This window comes from Alligator mississippiensis, chromosome 1 (genome assembly GCF_030867095.1).
Source record: "Alligator mississippiensis isolate rAllMis1 chromosome 1, rAllMis1, whole genome shotgun sequence".
NCBI lineage: Eukaryota > Metazoa > Chordata > Crocodylia > Alligatoridae > Alligator > Alligator mississippiensis.
In genome coordinates this window covers 237,955,951-237,972,060 of record NC_081824.1, presented here as the reverse complement: position 1 = coordinate 237,972,060, position 16,110 = coordinate 237,955,951, and the positions used below count along the sequence as shown (strand labels likewise).

The window sequence follows — 16,110 nt, the reverse complement described above, 5'->3', positions numbered from 1 at the left end:
TTTTATACACTCAGCCTAGTTAAGGTGGAGTCACCTCATACCTTTGGCCCTAGGCAGGAAAGATACACTCTGCGGGTGGGAAAGAGGTGCTGGCAATGGCTATTTAAATAACCATAGCAAGTGGGGGGGGGAAATAAAAATAAACTTCCACATGTTGTGAAAATAATATCTAAAATCACTCCAGTGTGCTCATGTTTCCTGAAAAAAAAAAAAAAAAAAAAAAGGATGCCTCCTATAAGCTAGGAGCTGATGCCAGTATGATTTTTGCACAAGTCTGTCCCCTCTATTTGGAGTGGCTCTTGCCTCAGTTATGGACAAAGCCATCCATAAAGAACTCCTTAACAGCCCTCCTGTTATTTCCCCAGTTGCTGAAGTCCTACACTGGAACAGTTCAGTGGTCCTTGCACTTGTCCTGACCTAGAGCATTCAGTCCTTCTACAAACAGACTGCTCCAAAGCCTTACTCCCATAACACACACTTGCCCTGCTCCACATGCTCAACCCATATAACTCGCTGAATAAAAAGTGATCAACGATCCCTGTGGGTGAAACTTCCCCTGTCCTCATATCGTACCATCACTCATCCATCCTGCTGCAAGTCATATTTTGTTTTCAAGCTTTACCTGCTTTTACCCTGACGTCATATATGGAATAGAAAAGAGAACAGGAAAAAATGTACATTTTAAAGCCTTTATTAACAGGAAATACATATTAAAAGGCACTGAATCTAAAAGGTACGAAAGGTAATATTTGGATCAACTATTCTGCTTACTAAATGGTGGCAGTATTTTGGAATACTGCAAGTGGGGGATAACCCTTATTCATGAGTTGTACAAACTAATTTCTAACTAACTAGCACAACCAGCATTTTCAGTAAGAAGCAGAACCTTACATGGGGCTTTTCAAAGAAAGACCCAGGCTGGATACTTTGAGCATAGCAATTTTATACACCAATACAAATTACTGACAGTAACTAAGTGTGACATTTAAGAATAGCCATAATAGAGGAACAAAATAAATCATGGTATTTTCATTAAGTATGGGGTTTAGAATCACCTCAGTTTAATTGTTAATAGGACTGAAAACTAGCGGAGTTCAACTGGTGCTAAAAGCTTGAGGATTCTCTTCTCTCCTTGTAAGGTCAGCTTTCCTTGAACTTTCCTAATCAATTAGGTTAAAGCTAAATCAAAATAGCCTGTCTTTAGACTTACTGAGGAGTGTCCACACAAGAGTTGGGGGTTTGGGACTGGTTTTGCTGACTCAATTTTAATATCCAATTTAAACGAGACTGAAGCAACTTTTCTATGTAGACACCCAATGATTCCAACAGGATTTTAAATTCCTACTTCTCTCTTTTTACCCCTACCTTCTGTAATTTAATCTATGCAGCGGTGCCCAACCTTCCCCCCACTGCTCCATACCTCTGACCCCCCTCTATTGTTGCTGACTACTGAGGTTTCTCCCCCCTCCAATTTAATTATTCCTATTCTCCTCCAGGACTGTTCAGTTCTTATTTGTCCACTACAACCCTCTCCCCACTGAGTCTCCCCGTCTCATGCTCTCTACCAGCTAAGCTCTACAGCCCTACACTACTTCCTTCAGGATCATGGATACTACTGGCAAACAGACTGAACAGTACTCAGGGTGCTGAGATTTGCTGTTCAACCATGAACACTTACTGCTATCCATGCATATGAAAATCCAGAGATCTGTTAGACCTCTAGGATTTAGGACACTAGATACTAATGACTTCACTTTGAGAACTGCCATGTCTAGACAAGTCCAATTGTAGTTAAGGGGTGTTCTGCATCTTTGAAAGCCAAGGCATTTTAAGAGGTTAAGACCATCAACATGGAAGGCAACCTGGCATTGGGATTAGGATGCCTGGGCCTTGTGAAACCCAGTGCACATTTCGTATCAAGGACACAATTTAAGCAAGCATCCTGCATCCCAGAGCCAGAAGGCAGGGAAGATTTTCTCTTCGTTGAATGAAGCAGACTTGAATGTGAAGATTGGGGTATTGTTATCAGTGTCATGGAAAACCACTTGCCCCTCTTCGTAGTCCAGAGAGATCCGGACCTTCCTGGGGGCCTGGTCCAGGAGCAAGGGAGTCACAGGGGAGGTGAGAGCCCAGTACTGACCCTTGCACCGCTGCACAGCCCAGATGCCTCCTTCAGGGTTACAGTTGAACCCCGCTTTCCTCCTCACAGACTCAAGGGCAACCCCCAGTGTCCACCAGCACCTGTGACCCCTGATTTCCACCTCCCAGTGATGTCTCCCTGAAATGAAACCCTCAGAGCCAAGCACACAGGGAATAGGATCAAATCGCTCGGGTTTGTCAGGCAGATTTTGCACCACACGCTCCCATATTACACTTTTGTGATCTGTAGAAAATGTAAGGTGGGGGTTTGCTGTATCTGGATCCAAAGTCATGTTTACTGCAATAGGAAAAGAGAGAGAGAAAGAGAACAGCAGAGTGTTAGGAGAGGGCCTTAGCCCTTGTGAAGGCTGGGTTCATTCCTCACTCCCCACAGCATCCCTGTAGGGCTCAGTCCCGGGGAACTCTCCCCTTGCTGTGGCTGGGTAGGGATGTCACTGTAAGCACTTTCTTATCCTAGGCGTGACAGGCATTTATACCTTTTGTCCTGTGACACCCTGGAGATCCGAGTCTGCTCCGCATGTCAGCCGATGCAAACTTTATCGCACCGTGTGCAATTGTGTAAGTGGCAAAATGCGCACAGAAAATGGCGGTGATGCACTTTTGAACTAAAACAACTTCTATTCGTTTTAATTAAAAAGCACGCCACCGCCATTTTCTCAGCGCCGACTCACATTTTGCCACTTAGACAACTAACTGTAAGCGATGCAGCACTGGGCACTTTTCAAAGCTCCTGGCACTTATGTAAAAATGCCCCTGTGTTCTCATTGCTGCTTGGTAGGACTGTCTTACCCCCAGAAGCAGAGCATGAATGCAGGAGCACACAAATCAGGAAAGAAAGCAGAACTGGAGAAGAGAGATCACTAGACCTCAGTCCCTACAGGAAAGATACTGTGCCCCAGCTAGACTAGGGAGACTTATCCAAGCCCAGAAAGTGAAAACCAGGGGGTAGCTCTTCGAGAATAGAATTGGGTTTCATGGCTTGAGAGGGCACGTCTACACATCGCCCAACAGTGATGTAGGAACGTAGCTGCAAGATCTAAGCATGCGCCGCCCACATGGCACAGTAACAGCTACCACTAGGCCATGATTGAGTACCTCCAAAAGGAAGTACTAAAGCACAACGCCGTACCAATATCGCCATATGGTGATATGTGCCTAAAGAGAGCTTCTTCAGGGCCCAAAAATGGAAAGAATAGACCCCCATCCCTACCAACGGTAAAGAAGAAAGGGAGTGGTCAGACAGTGATCATGGAGAAGAGAACTGTCTGAGAGTGAAAAATTCACATTAAAAAGGTTCAATAAGACTGACAAATGAAAGCTTTGTGGACAATTAAAGAGCATCTGGGTCCTGGTTGGTGACAATAATTTCTCAGGTTGTCATTCTGTGTATGTGTGAATTGAGCATTAGAGGTGGTCTCAGAAAAAACGCGTTGGTGGCTTCAGCTTACAATAGCTCTAGGTAACACAGGCGCACACAGAAAAATGTTGGTTCCAATTTAAAGCTTGTTTAAACTAGGAAAATATATTACGTTAGAAAAATGTGTTAATTAAAACCAGTAGATCTTTTCTGTTACATGGGGGGGAAGGGGGCATTTAAAAGGGGAATGCCTCCCCAAAAACAAGCAGTTTTTTTTAAAAGCTACATGAAACACATGCCTGCCTCTTATCCCCCCTCTTCCCACCACTCTTTTTTAGTCCCATACATTTCCAGTGGGGGGAAATTTCTCCTCAAAATTATTTATTTTTCTTTAAGCAAGAAGAAAACAGAAAAAAGAGAAGAAAAAAAAAAGTGGGGGGGGAAGGTAACAGTTCTGGGGGGGGGGGGAATCTTCCCCCCCCCCCACTGGAAATATATGGGATTTAAAAAAGAGTCATACAAATTTATATTCTCAGTTATTAGCATTCCAAATTATCATCCCTATTTCTTTTTGGGTGGGACAGAAGAGGCAGCAAGATAGTGTTTTTTCCCTTAATTTCTTTTATTCTTTGTCAATGTTTCCCCTCTTCTCACTTGAAACAGATAAATTAACAAAAGCCATGCACCCTTTCCCTGATATTTTGTTGTAGTATATAACTTTTCTGAAATGAAAATTATCTTCCTTCTGCTTTCTCTCCCTTTTTCCACTCTTCAACAACTCTGGAGTATCCAAATGGGGAAAAGTTATATGTACATTCCCATATTTTGGGGTTGAAGAGGAAGAAAGGCAAGAATCTGGCCTAACTTTTCCCAATTTGTTTTAATAAAAAAAATATTTGAAAAACTGGTTTTCATATTTTTTTTGACCAAACACCATTTTCCCCCTATTAAAACACTAATATGTTAGCTAGGATCCAATAGTTATGGAGCATAACTGTTCCAAGCATGGATGCAGATTACTATGTTTAAATGCATCAATATTTGTAGTTAATCATAGAGAAGAGAAGAGAGGAGTGGTCAAAAGAAATGAACTAACAGCACAATCTTAATTAACTGGATGTTAACACCTTGTCAGCCAATGTAGTCATTTTTAAAAGAGCTAAAACATCCTATGGTAACCAATTAAACATGGACAGGTTTTCTAATGTAACAAACTGTATGAGAATTTCCCCAGGACAAGCAGCCACATGAAAAATTTACCTTTCTTATCTGGTCTAAGAGGTTTACTCCTTTCTTTCAACAGTTCAATTGACAAGGAATCTGGGGAAGAAGAAGAAAAAAAAAAAAAAAAACGAGGAAAAGAGAGGGAAATTCATAAAGAATGAGGCAATATCCTTTTATTACTTCAGGTCAGTACATTTTAAAATGAGAGAGGAAGGAATACCCAGGGGTCTTTGAAATAAAAATTGTTCATAACATTTCTATTTCTAAATCACATTTCAAAGCAGTAGTATAAACTGGGGTGAGTGAGTGGGGTATGTGCCCTGGGCATGGCTTAAGGGGGAGGGGCACCTCACCCTTCCCTTCCTGGCTCCACTCGCACTTCCAGGCTATGCACTGTAGCAGTGCAGGCAATGTATCATGGAGCACAAGTGTTTTGGGAATCAGTTTTCCAGAGTGACAGTGGAGACTGCCAATACTGGGGTGCTAATACTGGGGTGGGGTAGTGGCAAAAGAAGTTGCTCTAATTTTTATGCTGCATGCAGCCAATTTTTCTGCTTTCCCAACATGGGGTGAAAGTTCCCTTTCCAGCTGCAGCAACTCCATTACCACTTGAGAGAACGACAATTCCCAGAACACCTTGCACTCCATGGACACATTGCCTACACTGCTGCTCCTGCATGTTGCCTAGTCCGGGCACAAGGGCAAAAAAACAGCATGTTGTGCCTCCATTTCAAAGTATCTCCAGCCATTTTCACCATAGCCACTAAACAGAATGACTAGTCCTTAGGATACAGTAAAATCCCTGTTATCTGGCATGTGTGGGGAATGAGGGGTGCCAGATATCTAAAAATGTTGGTTACCTGAGGAGTGTGGGTTTCCATCCAGATGTGGAGCATGGAGGGCGGAGGAGGAGAGAGTGGCGGCAGCTGAATGTGGAGCAGGGTGGGGGGGCTAGCAGCAGCCATACACTGAGCAACAACCTCACAGGGTGGTAGGTGGCAGTTGCAGCCACCGCGTGCAAGCTTTCCCCGCCCTGCATCCAGCTGGCCAGCAATTCCAGTTAGTAGAGTGCTGGATAACAGGGATTTTATTATACTTAACATCCCAGTTATGAAGGCATGGAAACCAAGGGGCAGATCGCAAAGAGGGGCTTGGGCATGGAAACACTAGTGGTGAGATCCTATTTCACTTATGGGCCCTAATGACAGTTACACAGCCATGTAAGTGCTGTTTTTGGCACTTGGGAGCAGTTTGCAATTCAGTTCTATGGATGTAGGATGGACATACAACCATAAAAACAGCTACTGAGCATGCTCAATAGGGCTTTTTACACAGATAATGCTCAGGTATACTTGCCTGGCTATGTGCTTAAGCCCAGGTAAGCCCCTAAATTGTAGCAAGGTAAAAAAAAAAGCCATGATAGCAGGTGTTCAGTGTAGGCAAATGAGGAAAAGCAGTGGATATTAGATGACAGGTTGCGGACCAGTAGCTTAGTGGTTAAAGCACTTGCCCAGGAAGTAAAAGACCTGGGTTCCATGCTCCATTCCCTTCTGCCTCACCCCATGGGGATTAGCATGTAGCAGCCAATAATGAACTAACTGGCTTGAGCCCTTCTAATGCCAGAGCCAGGGATGGCTTGTCTACACTGCCCCCTGTGCGAAGACCAGGACTGCTGGTGAAGAGCAGGCCTCATGCAACCACCCAAGTTTAGCATGAACCAAGTCTCAGAAAATGAGGCACTGCAGCCAGCCTGGTGTGGTCCTGTGTGCATGTCCCTGTGCCCTTGTCAGACAGTCTTGGGCATACACTTATGGATACACTAAGGCACCACACATTTTTTGCAAATTTGTCCCACCCTGTCACTCCTACTCGGTGTACCATGCTCTTTGGTAGTGCCCCCAGACACAACAGGGAAGTGGTGGAGGCATGCCCAAAGCCACCCCAGTTCTCTCTCCTTGGTACCTTTGAATATCCTAAGAGTCTTCTTTACTGCAGTCCTTTGCTGACAAAAGGAGTTGAGGTTCTTTTCCAACTCAGGAAAATAAATGATTGGCTGAAGAAATTTCCCCTTCTTTTCACACCTAGAAAGAAACAGTTTATTTAGAAACCATATTCTCACTCTAGTAAAAGTTACTAGACTAGGGGGCACAGAGACTGCATTTATGCAGACTCCTCATACAGAAGACTTCAGCACAGGTGGGGAAAGTGCAAGGAGTTACCCTCAATGTCTCATCCAGCAATATGTTTGAATTTTTTACTTGGAGCTACTTCTTCAGAGTTGTTTCCATGAGCAGTACAGTACCTGACTTACCTACCATCACAGCCAATATGATCAATTGCTTTTGGAAGACTGCATTATGCATCCACTAGGCAATGAAATAGAGACCATTGGTATGTACAATTTATTTCACACCCATCTGCAAACTGCCGGGGAGGAAGATTTGTCATAATTACCAACCTGAGAAGAATAGTCACCAGGAGGTGGCAGGCCCAAGTTTCCCCGTCAAAATCTTCAGGCAGCTACTTCCCACTCCCTCCCCCTGACCCAGGATGCAAGGGGGAAGGGGTGGGAAGAAGAGTTATTTTTGGCAGTAATCCTTCCTTAAAAAGTTATATTCCAAATCCTCAGCCCTGTTCCCAGGACAATAAGGTTTGAGGATGGGAGGAGGATTTACATACCTGTTCAGTGTGCTTCTGATGTCCTAGAGGGAAGAGAAAGGAAAAAAACAAGACAGAGGCAGCTCAGTCCCAGAGGCCACACACTGGGGATCCCTCCTGCTTGGGAGAAGGGTCAGGGGGGAAGCGGTCATTTGCACCTGACAGCTTTTCCAATTACATTCCATTCTTTCCCCATGCCTAATCATACAAAAGTCCTCCCTTTCTTGTGTTGGCTTCTGGGGTGTCTCTAACACTGCCTCACCTGCAGGAACTCAGTCCCTGGCTGCTGGCGCTTCCCTTCCATCTCACTGATCATCTGGCTTAGAAACGATATCTTCCTGGAGAGCTTGTTAACATTTTCCTTCTGCCTCTTCAAAATCTCTTTATCCAGCTCTTCAAGCTGGGCCAAGGCAAGTTGCTCTTCTTCTTCCAGAAATTGATGCAGTTGCTGAAAATCAGACGTAAGCTTCTGCTTCTCCATTTGCTTCTTTTTCTGGCACCATCACATACAAATAGGGAAAGGTCAGGTTAGAACCCTGGAAAGTATCACCGAGTACTCCACAGTGCAAGATGGACCAGATCCATTTCCAACTGTTAGGTAACAGTGGACTCAGGCACCTAAATGAAATTCTATTCCACCCTGCTCTAGTGCCTGCAAAACAGTTAACACAAAAAAGATGGGTGGGTTATCCTCTTCCCCATTGCTCTTTTGGACTCAAATCTTAAAGGCCAGATGATGGTCTTTTATGAAAGTAGATGCATAGTCCATTTGATCTCTAATTTGGCCCTACACATCCAGTAAGAGGCATGATGTCACAACTAAGACTACCAGGGCTGAACATTCCTCCTGATCATCAGTGAAAAAATGCTCTGACAACTTACCCTCGTGACATGAGTGATCTTTGATCATATAGATTCAAGGTAACAAGAGGCAAGGCTCAGGGCTCTTGTTGTCAGGAGAGAAACTATCAAATACTGCAAGACAGCCTGCAAACTGTTGCAGTTGTATTTGCCTTTCATGATATTCCCAACCACTCAGGCATAGAAGGTGAAAATCTTATCTGTACTGACATCAGTGGAAGTTTTTCATGGTGTCAGGATTTCACCGGAGTCAGACAGGTACACAGTGTCACACAAAGAAGGAAGTGTCCACACTAAAGAAACCCTCACAGGGGCAGATGCACACAGATTTTCCAAGCCCTGTTCATGTCTGCTGGATGCCCAAGAGGAGTGAGCAGAACACACTCGGAAATGATAGGCCTTCATTTTGAACGGGCAATGCCAATGTCACTAGTCACTGCCACACCAGTGGTCTAAGGCTACTGGGGGGGAATGTGGAAGAATCTTTCCCAAAATAAGGAAGCCAGTTTGGTGGGACAATATAAATCTCCTACCTCCCAAGCTGCTAGAAGGGGTATATGTTGGGATTCTGAGTCAGGTGGGTCCCTGGTTAGTTTACAGTGGACTCCGGTATTTCTATTAGTCTCCAATTGGTAGACATAGGATAAACTAAAGCCTCTTAACCCTACCTGAATGCTGCATGCTTTTACTTCCCACCCCAGGTAGAACTGGCAAGAGGACCAGTTGAGGGGGATAGGAGACGAGCACAGCTTCCTTCAGCTCAGACTCTGCTCTTAAATATGAGCTTCTCTCTCCTTCTCTTTTCCTCTCCCTACCTCTGCATTTGTACCTTTCTCTTTTTCAGTAAATCGCTCCAGCACTGCCTCTTACTGCTGCAAAGATCTTGGCAAAAACAGAGGCCAAGTGAGATGAAAAGTGTTGCTCTATTCTCTGAGTAAGAATCAGAAGCTGTTCAGTCTCGCGTACCTCAGCAAAGCTTCGAGCAGCAGCATAGACATGGAGATGTCCGTTTATGGACACAGGCACATATAGCACCATGTTGCTACATTCTGCAAAAACAAACCAAAATAAGGGTTTTTTTCTGGACATGGCTGGTAATAGTGGGAAGATATAGTACACTTTGGGAGGTGTGATGAGAGGCAGTGCAAAAGATGGAGCTTACTCTGATAAAGAAGGGAAGCAGAAGGTGGGAGGGGAGCCTGCACAATAAACTGAGGGCTGGAGAGGCAGCATATTTACCTAATGGAAAAGCCCACTCCCCCTGAAGGTTAATAATAACTGGCACCCACCAGATATTCTTCATTTTTCCTGTCTCCTGACTCTTTAAATTCCAGGAGTTTCTCTCTTTCTTTCTTCAGAGCCTTCACATTGTCTTCGACTTTTTCCTAAGGGAAGAACAGTATTGATGATGTGGGTGTTTGCTATTCTGGGATGGGCAAGTTATTTCTCTCTCTTCCTCGTTGAAAGGTTGGAAGGTCTTGGTTTCATCCCAATAAAGAACAAGACATATTTTGAAATCATGGACTTGCTCATGGGCTGGGAATGCCATTTGCATCTTAGCTCCTTTAGGATTGCCCAGGATGTAATAAAACTAAGCTTTTCATTTATCCTGGGAGAGGAGGTAAAGCAACAGGAAAGCAGGTCAGAAAGAGGGCCATATTTTTGTTTGCTTGCCACACCCTTAAAAAAAAAAAAAAAAAAAAAAAAAAAAAAGTTTTCCCCCAGCCCCCCATGGTAACACTGAAAGTGAGGAAACAAAACAAAACACCAACAAAAAAGGTAGGCAAACAGACAGCCCCACATACTTATCAATTTTTAGGAGCGTCAACACTGGTTAAAAAAAAACAAACAAACAAACAAACCAAGACTTAGAAAACAGATGAAAGGAAGAAGGAGGGAACATATTAAAGAAAGAAAAATAAAATCAAATCAGACTTTCTTTGCAAAAACAAAGCAAAATAAGGGGTTTTTTTCTGGACACCCTTGAACTCCTACCAATGTCAGTTTTATAGTTGTGTCTCAAATACTGTACTCTGTAGTACAAGAATATAAAGGGAAGCTGCCTCTGGACTGCACACCAAATGCCTGCCCTGTCCCAACTCTCGTCTTCTGCTGCAGTGACTCTTTCTCCTGATCTACAAGTCTGTTCTTCACTGGTAAATTATCCACATCTCGTCTCCCTCTTACACATGCTAGCATTCCTGAGATACAAAGCTGTCTTGCACTGTAATGTGATAAGAAACACTTTAAAAGGGTGGGGGGAAGAGGTATTAGCCAAGAGCAGCTGCTTACATTTTTGTTACAATAGCAGCAACAATACAAAAAGTCAGCGACTGCAGTTGGCTATTTCCAGACAGAGGACCACTTTTTAAACATCTGCGCCTAGGAAGTGATGCCAGACCTGAGACTTCTTACCTTATAAGCCTGGGCAGCCTCCTTTACAGGAATCACAGAATGAGTCCTATGGTCCCTGGACCTGTCACACACAACGCAGATACATTTTAGATCCTCCTGGCAGAACAGTTTCAAAGGTTCTTCATGTTCACCACGTACATGCTCTGTTCCTGCTTTCTTCCCCTGCCCCTTTAGTTTTTTAGCTATTTCTACAAAATTCATCAACTGCCTGTTCTTCTTAAAGATTTTCTGTGGAAAGCACTCTCTGCATTGTGGGCAGGAGACGTCTTTATTTGTTCCTTCCCAACAGCGAGCAATGCAGACTTGACAGAAATTGTGCCCACAACCTATAGTGACTGGGTCTTTGAAATAATCCAGGCAGATGGAACAAGATGCCTCATCCTGCAGGCTCTCGACAGGATTCTCTGCGGCCATGGCTCCTCAGGGGATGTGTGGCAGCTTAAGTTTCGTTTCTCAGAGCTCTGGAATCAGCTCTTTGCTGCAGGAAGTGGGTGTTGCCATTTGACTTGTGAAGCTCCCTGCCCTGAAATTGATCTGTTGAAAAAAAATGTCATGTTTCTGTTTACTAGTCTCACACAGAAGACACAGATAAATTGGAATTGTTGATCAGCTACTTATGGGGGAATGAAACCCAACAGATCTGGCCATTACTTCAGATAATCTATATACAGCCTGAAAACATTCTGTTATCCAAGACCAGACATAATCCAGTTTATGTCCAGCCAGCCTTGATAATCGCACCTTACATCAGGGGTTCTCAATCTTTTTAGACTCAAGCCACCCCTCCATAAATTTTGTGAATTGAGCAGCACCTCGTTTCAAAAACAAATCTAATTTATTACTGGCCTTACCACCTTGCAGATGGAGCAGCTAGGAAAAGAAAGTCCTTATCTGCCTATCTCCTCCCACCAGAAGCCTGAGCCTGCCTTTATCTGCTTATCTTCTCACACTTCTTGGGGCACCCTTCACTATATCTCACTGCACCCTGGAGTGCCCCAACACCCAGGTTGAGGATCACTGCCTTACAATATACCACAGCTATAAAACAGATCCCTGAAACATGGAAGATACCAGAGTTTAGCTGTTTTTGGAATTAATAACTTCATTGCTAAACAAGAAAGAAAGATTGACACCTCCCTACCTTTCAGCCACCTGACACCACCAGGGAAGAGAAATTACCTTATCTGCACATCAAAGAGCAACTCACACAAAAAGGGACTCCCAGGGACCCAGAGGAACATACATCCACCTTCAGCTTCCTCTGTGCAAAATGAAGCTTATTTTCTACCTAAGGGGACTTGTACCATCTTTAATTGCCTCTCAGCCTGAAGAAGGATGCGTGTGCCTGAAAGCTTGCAAAGAAAGATTTGCTATTTTCTAGTTGGTCTAATAAAAAGGTATCACCTCTGAACCAAGAGTTTAAGTTTTGTATTCCTCTTTGCCTTACAGGATAAAATGTTTCCAGCTATTTAGGTGGTCTCATAAAAGATATCACATTTATCCAAAGAACCTGGTTTTGCAGTATCAAAGATATTTACTTGTTAAATTGATATGCCCCCCCCAAAAAAAACTCAGGGCAATTTAGAATAAAGGGAATACAGAAGCTGAACAAATTCTACATTAAAAACAACTTTCCCACCCCAAAAAGTTTCCAAAGCAATTGAAAAAGTTCAAAAGCAATCTATCCCACAACACTCACCCCTTTGCTTCTGGCCTGGCAAAGCACCACCCCCTCCCCTCAGCTTCCCAATCCACATTCAATACCTCTGAAGGAAATACAACTCCCCTCCACTACTCAGGTCCTCTCCCATCCCTGCTCATACATGCCCCCGCTTATTGCCCCTTCCACACTATGCCTCCCTCTCTCAAACAAGCTGGGGGGGGGGGGGGGGAAACACAGCTGTCTTTAACCATTCATAATCTCCTTCCCTACAGCAGGCATACATTGCACAAAATGCAATCACCAAAAGACACGTTCTAACAACATCCACCCCAGAGCAGCCTGCAGTCCCTTTTAAAGCCCCAGGATGGCTGGGACCTCCCCCTACAACCCTACTTATCTGGCTGCATGCACCTGCTTAGCCTCCCAGCCCTTCTCTCACTCCAGGTTTAGCTCCAAGAAGCGGAGTGGGGAGTTACCAGATTTGCCCATCACTTTGGGGTGTGCTCATTTATATGTCTCTGGGGTCTCTAATTCTGGCAATGTGCTACTTGAGTTACTTGTGTTTCTATATGGAGCTGTATCTCTCCCTTCTGCAAGTTCTCACTCTCAATGGAGCTATTTTGCAGGACTCAGTTTCAATGGAGCTGGGTTCCTCCAGCCACCAAATCAATCAAACACCTACACACACACATTGACCCAGCCGGCTCAGATGTGCTCTATTAATCAACACGTACAGGCTTACACCCTTATATGCCGTGGATTCAGTTAGGGCAACAATAAAAATGCAGTCAGACAGAAGCACACAGATTAATGAAATACCTCTAAATCAGGCTAGGTGTCCAGTTAATACCCTCATGAGCCAGCACTCAGTTCATTAGGGCACATCTGAGCCAAACTGGGTCAAATCAGCCTATATAGGCTGATCCCCTTGTGTCTCTCAAACTCACCACATCCCAATCTTTTGCTTAACTGTCCTAGTAGTGGTAGCTTCTTGACGAGCAGACCCCCACAGTATTTTTGGGCATTACAGGGATCTTTGGCTTAGGTAAAAGAACCATTGCTTAGGTTAAAGAAGTGGTGCTGTGGTGGGAGAAACCTCCCTAAGGTCTGTTGTCTAGCTGTAATTTGATTGACAGACAACACGGGTAAAGAAAGACAGCTGTTTATTTGTTCGAGCAAAGACCATAAAGCCAGCAAAAGGCAAAATGGCCCCCCCTCAAGGGTGAGGCGATCTTTTATACTTCTTACAACAAAGCAAGACTATATGGTTAACAAAAAGCAATACTCGGGGCGGTGCTCTACAAATCTTTGTAACAGCATATTTCTATTAAGCTGAACTAGCACTTTTTAAAAGCTAAAAGTTAAGTAACAGTAACATTATGTTAGTAAAACCTTACACAGTAGAAGATACTTCTCAAGGACACAACCAGTAAGCTCAAACAATGGTTTCTCTGTCTTATCTTACTTCTAGCTGTAGCTGGTTTTTTTTTAGCACACAGACACAGATTCACTTTTTAACTCAGAAAATGCTTGTTGCAGTTAAAATGATTACTTGACACAAGCAAAGGCCTAGCTATCATTCTGCCTTGTGGTCAGCTGCATTACTAGGCGACAGGTCATGCCTTGTATTCAGCTGTAAAGCTAATACTTCTTAAAAATCCAAATTATTGTAAACCTAACAGTATGCTTTCAGAAAACTATTCTATTTCAGGGCAATGACAAACCTGCGGACTACAGTGCTGCAGAGCAAGTGGGGAAGGGGAATTCTTTATTTATTGCTAAGTATATGACATTTATGTTGGTACTAGCAGTAATAGCCATGCAAGGAAAACAAACAAAAACAACTACTCAACTGAACCAGGGTAATATTGTATCTGAGGAAACCTAGCTCAAGCTTAACTAATAACATTCAGGTGCAGAAAGCTATGCCTAGAGAGAAAGAGAGGGAAGGAAGAAGAGAGCTGGGATCTCATCATTCCAAGGCACTCAGGTGTTTTGTTGACAGGCAAAGTTCCTAGCACAATGGAAGTGGGTGTTTGGAAATGAAAAGCTTTATTTCATTTCAAATAAATATCAAAATATTTAGGTTTTAGCTAAAAATTACAACATGCTACATGTTTATCACAGTGATATCAGAAAGCTACTGTGATATCCCAACCAGTAGTCAGTCCAATAAAATATACTACCCACAAGTATTCCTTGTCTCTAACATTAACTATTTGATTCCTGAGCATTTTAGCTGATGGAGTGGCTGAGGGGTAGGAATGAAATTGTTAGGGGTGAGAAAAAAAAAAAAAAAAGTTGCTCCTAGGAACTTTTATCACCTTTCATTAACATATCTGATCAACATATCCCATGGACTGAGTTGGTATATGCCAAATTCAGTTCATTTAAGTTAGCAACAAGGCCCACATTCTACAGGCCTATGTTGATAATGCTAGAACATAAGCTGCTTTCTCACACTGATAGCACAAGAACATCATGTGGAAGTGAGCCCAAGGCTATAGCTGACAATGCAGATACAAAAATGCAAAAGAAAAGTTCAAATAATACTGTAATTCATCACTCAAGCAGGTTCAACTAAATCTAAATCTAGCAAGCTACCCGAACACCTCCTAGCGGATATAACCACACATTGGACTACTACATGGACTGTTTCAAGAAGAAAGCAACGGCAACATTCTCAACAAAAGCCAGGACTACGACAACCTCTCCACCTTATAGAAAAAAGCTGTCTCAGATTCCCTAAGATCCAACAACAAAATGGTAATCAAACCAACAGACAAAGTCATCCTCAGCCATCATGATTATATCAGTGAAACCAACAGACAACTTTCTAACACAAAATACCATAAAGAACTTGGGGAGGACCCCACACCAGAATTCACTCGGGAACTGAAACATATCATCAAAGCCTTCCCATGCCAGCTCCAGGAAAAAAACTTATTTATTTATCCCCCACTCTCTCACCCCAGAAACTTTCTGTATTCTCCCAAAGATCTAAAAACAAGGTAACTCTGCCAGGTCCATCATATCCAACTGTGATACCCTCACTGAATCAGGATTGATATAAACCAGGGGTGGGCAAAATGGCTGATCCAGCCGGCAGCCAGACTCCATTTCCCAGCAGCCCCTGCCCGCATGGCTGGGGCCAGTCTCCATGGAGACCCCAGCTGCATCTGCTGTGAAAGCTCAAGGCTGGAGTTGCCATGGAGACCAGCCTCAGCCATGCTGGCAGGGTGCACAGCAAAGCAGAGCAGGGAGCTGCTCAAGAACTGCTGGGATCTTGCAATGGGGGTAGATTGCTCCAGAACCAGAGCAGAGCCATGATCTTTAGCCTGCATGGTCTGTGCAGGGGTGTGCAAGAAGGGGATCGTGGCTCTGCCCCTGCTCCAGACCAGGCTGTCACTGCTGCAAACACAAGTACAATCTTGCTGCAAAGTTTTTTCGTGTGCAGCAAAGCACATGTAGATGCTGACAGGGCTGGCTGGGGCATGAGAGTGCTTCAGTGCAGGGTCTGTCTACCAGCTAGCCCTGCATTGGAGTACTCTTGTGCTCCAGCCAGCTCCTCTGCATCACACTGAGCCCAGTCAGAGCAGCCCCAAGCTGGAAGGCTGACCCCGCAGGTAACCTGCCAGCTGGGGCTGCTCTGATGTGGCTCAACATGCTGCGGTTCCAGGTGTATAGTCAAATAGTGTGCCCAGGAGCAATGAACTCCAGTGCAAACTGTGCCAGAGTTTATTGCTTCAAATTAATTGCATGTGTAGATAAG

At 43.9% G+C, this 16,110-nt stretch overlaps 1 protein-coding gene across 3 annotated transcripts; it reads right to left on the bottom strand.

Moving 5' to 3' along the window:
• Window positions 1-675: 675 nt before the first annotated feature.
• Window positions 676-15,391, bottom strand: LOC102561902 (zinc finger protein RFP). Of its 3 annotated transcripts, none has more exons than XM_019480127.2 (8): window positions 15,309-15,391; window positions 10,676-11,209; window positions 9,550-9,645; window positions 7,662-7,892; window positions 7,421-7,443; window positions 6,704-6,822; window positions 4,778-4,837; window positions 676-2,437 (listed from the first exon to the last, which is right to left on the bottom strand). In XM_019480127.2, exons 2-8 carry the CDS (start codon window positions 11,087-11,089, stop codon window positions 1,917-1,919), a joined length of 1,464 nt encoding a protein of 487 aa, XP_019335672.2. In that variant the 5' UTR covers window positions 11,090-11,209; window positions 15,309-15,391; the 3' UTR covers window positions 676-1,916. The 3 variants fall into 3 exon arrangements, with proteins under 3 accessions (XP_019335672.2, XP_059576302.1, XP_059576303.1); XM_059720319.1 differs by lacking the exon at window positions 15,309-15,391 and adding an exon at window positions 11,817-12,367; XM_059720320.1 differs by lacking the exon at window positions 15,309-15,391 and adding an exon at window positions 11,883-12,367.
• Between the last annotated feature and the right edge of the window lie 719 nt (window positions 15,392-16,110).

What these genes read in the sequence shown, in the direction of transcription:
- LOC102561902 (XM_019480127.2), bottom strand. Translation starts at nt 11,089, where the DNA reads ATGGCCGCAGAGAATCCTGTCGAGAGCCTGCAGGATGAGGCATCTTGT. An exon ending in GGAAAAATGAAGAATATCTG is followed by an intron (nt 7,893 to 9,549) that starts GTGGGTGCCAGT and finishes TGATGGTGCCAG; the next exon opens with AAAAAGAAGCAAATGGAGAA. An exon ending in CAGGGACTGAGTTCCTGCAG is followed by an intron (nt 7,444 to 7,661) that starts GTGAGGCAGTGT and finishes TCTTCCCTCTAG; the next exon opens with GACATCAGAAGCACACTGAA.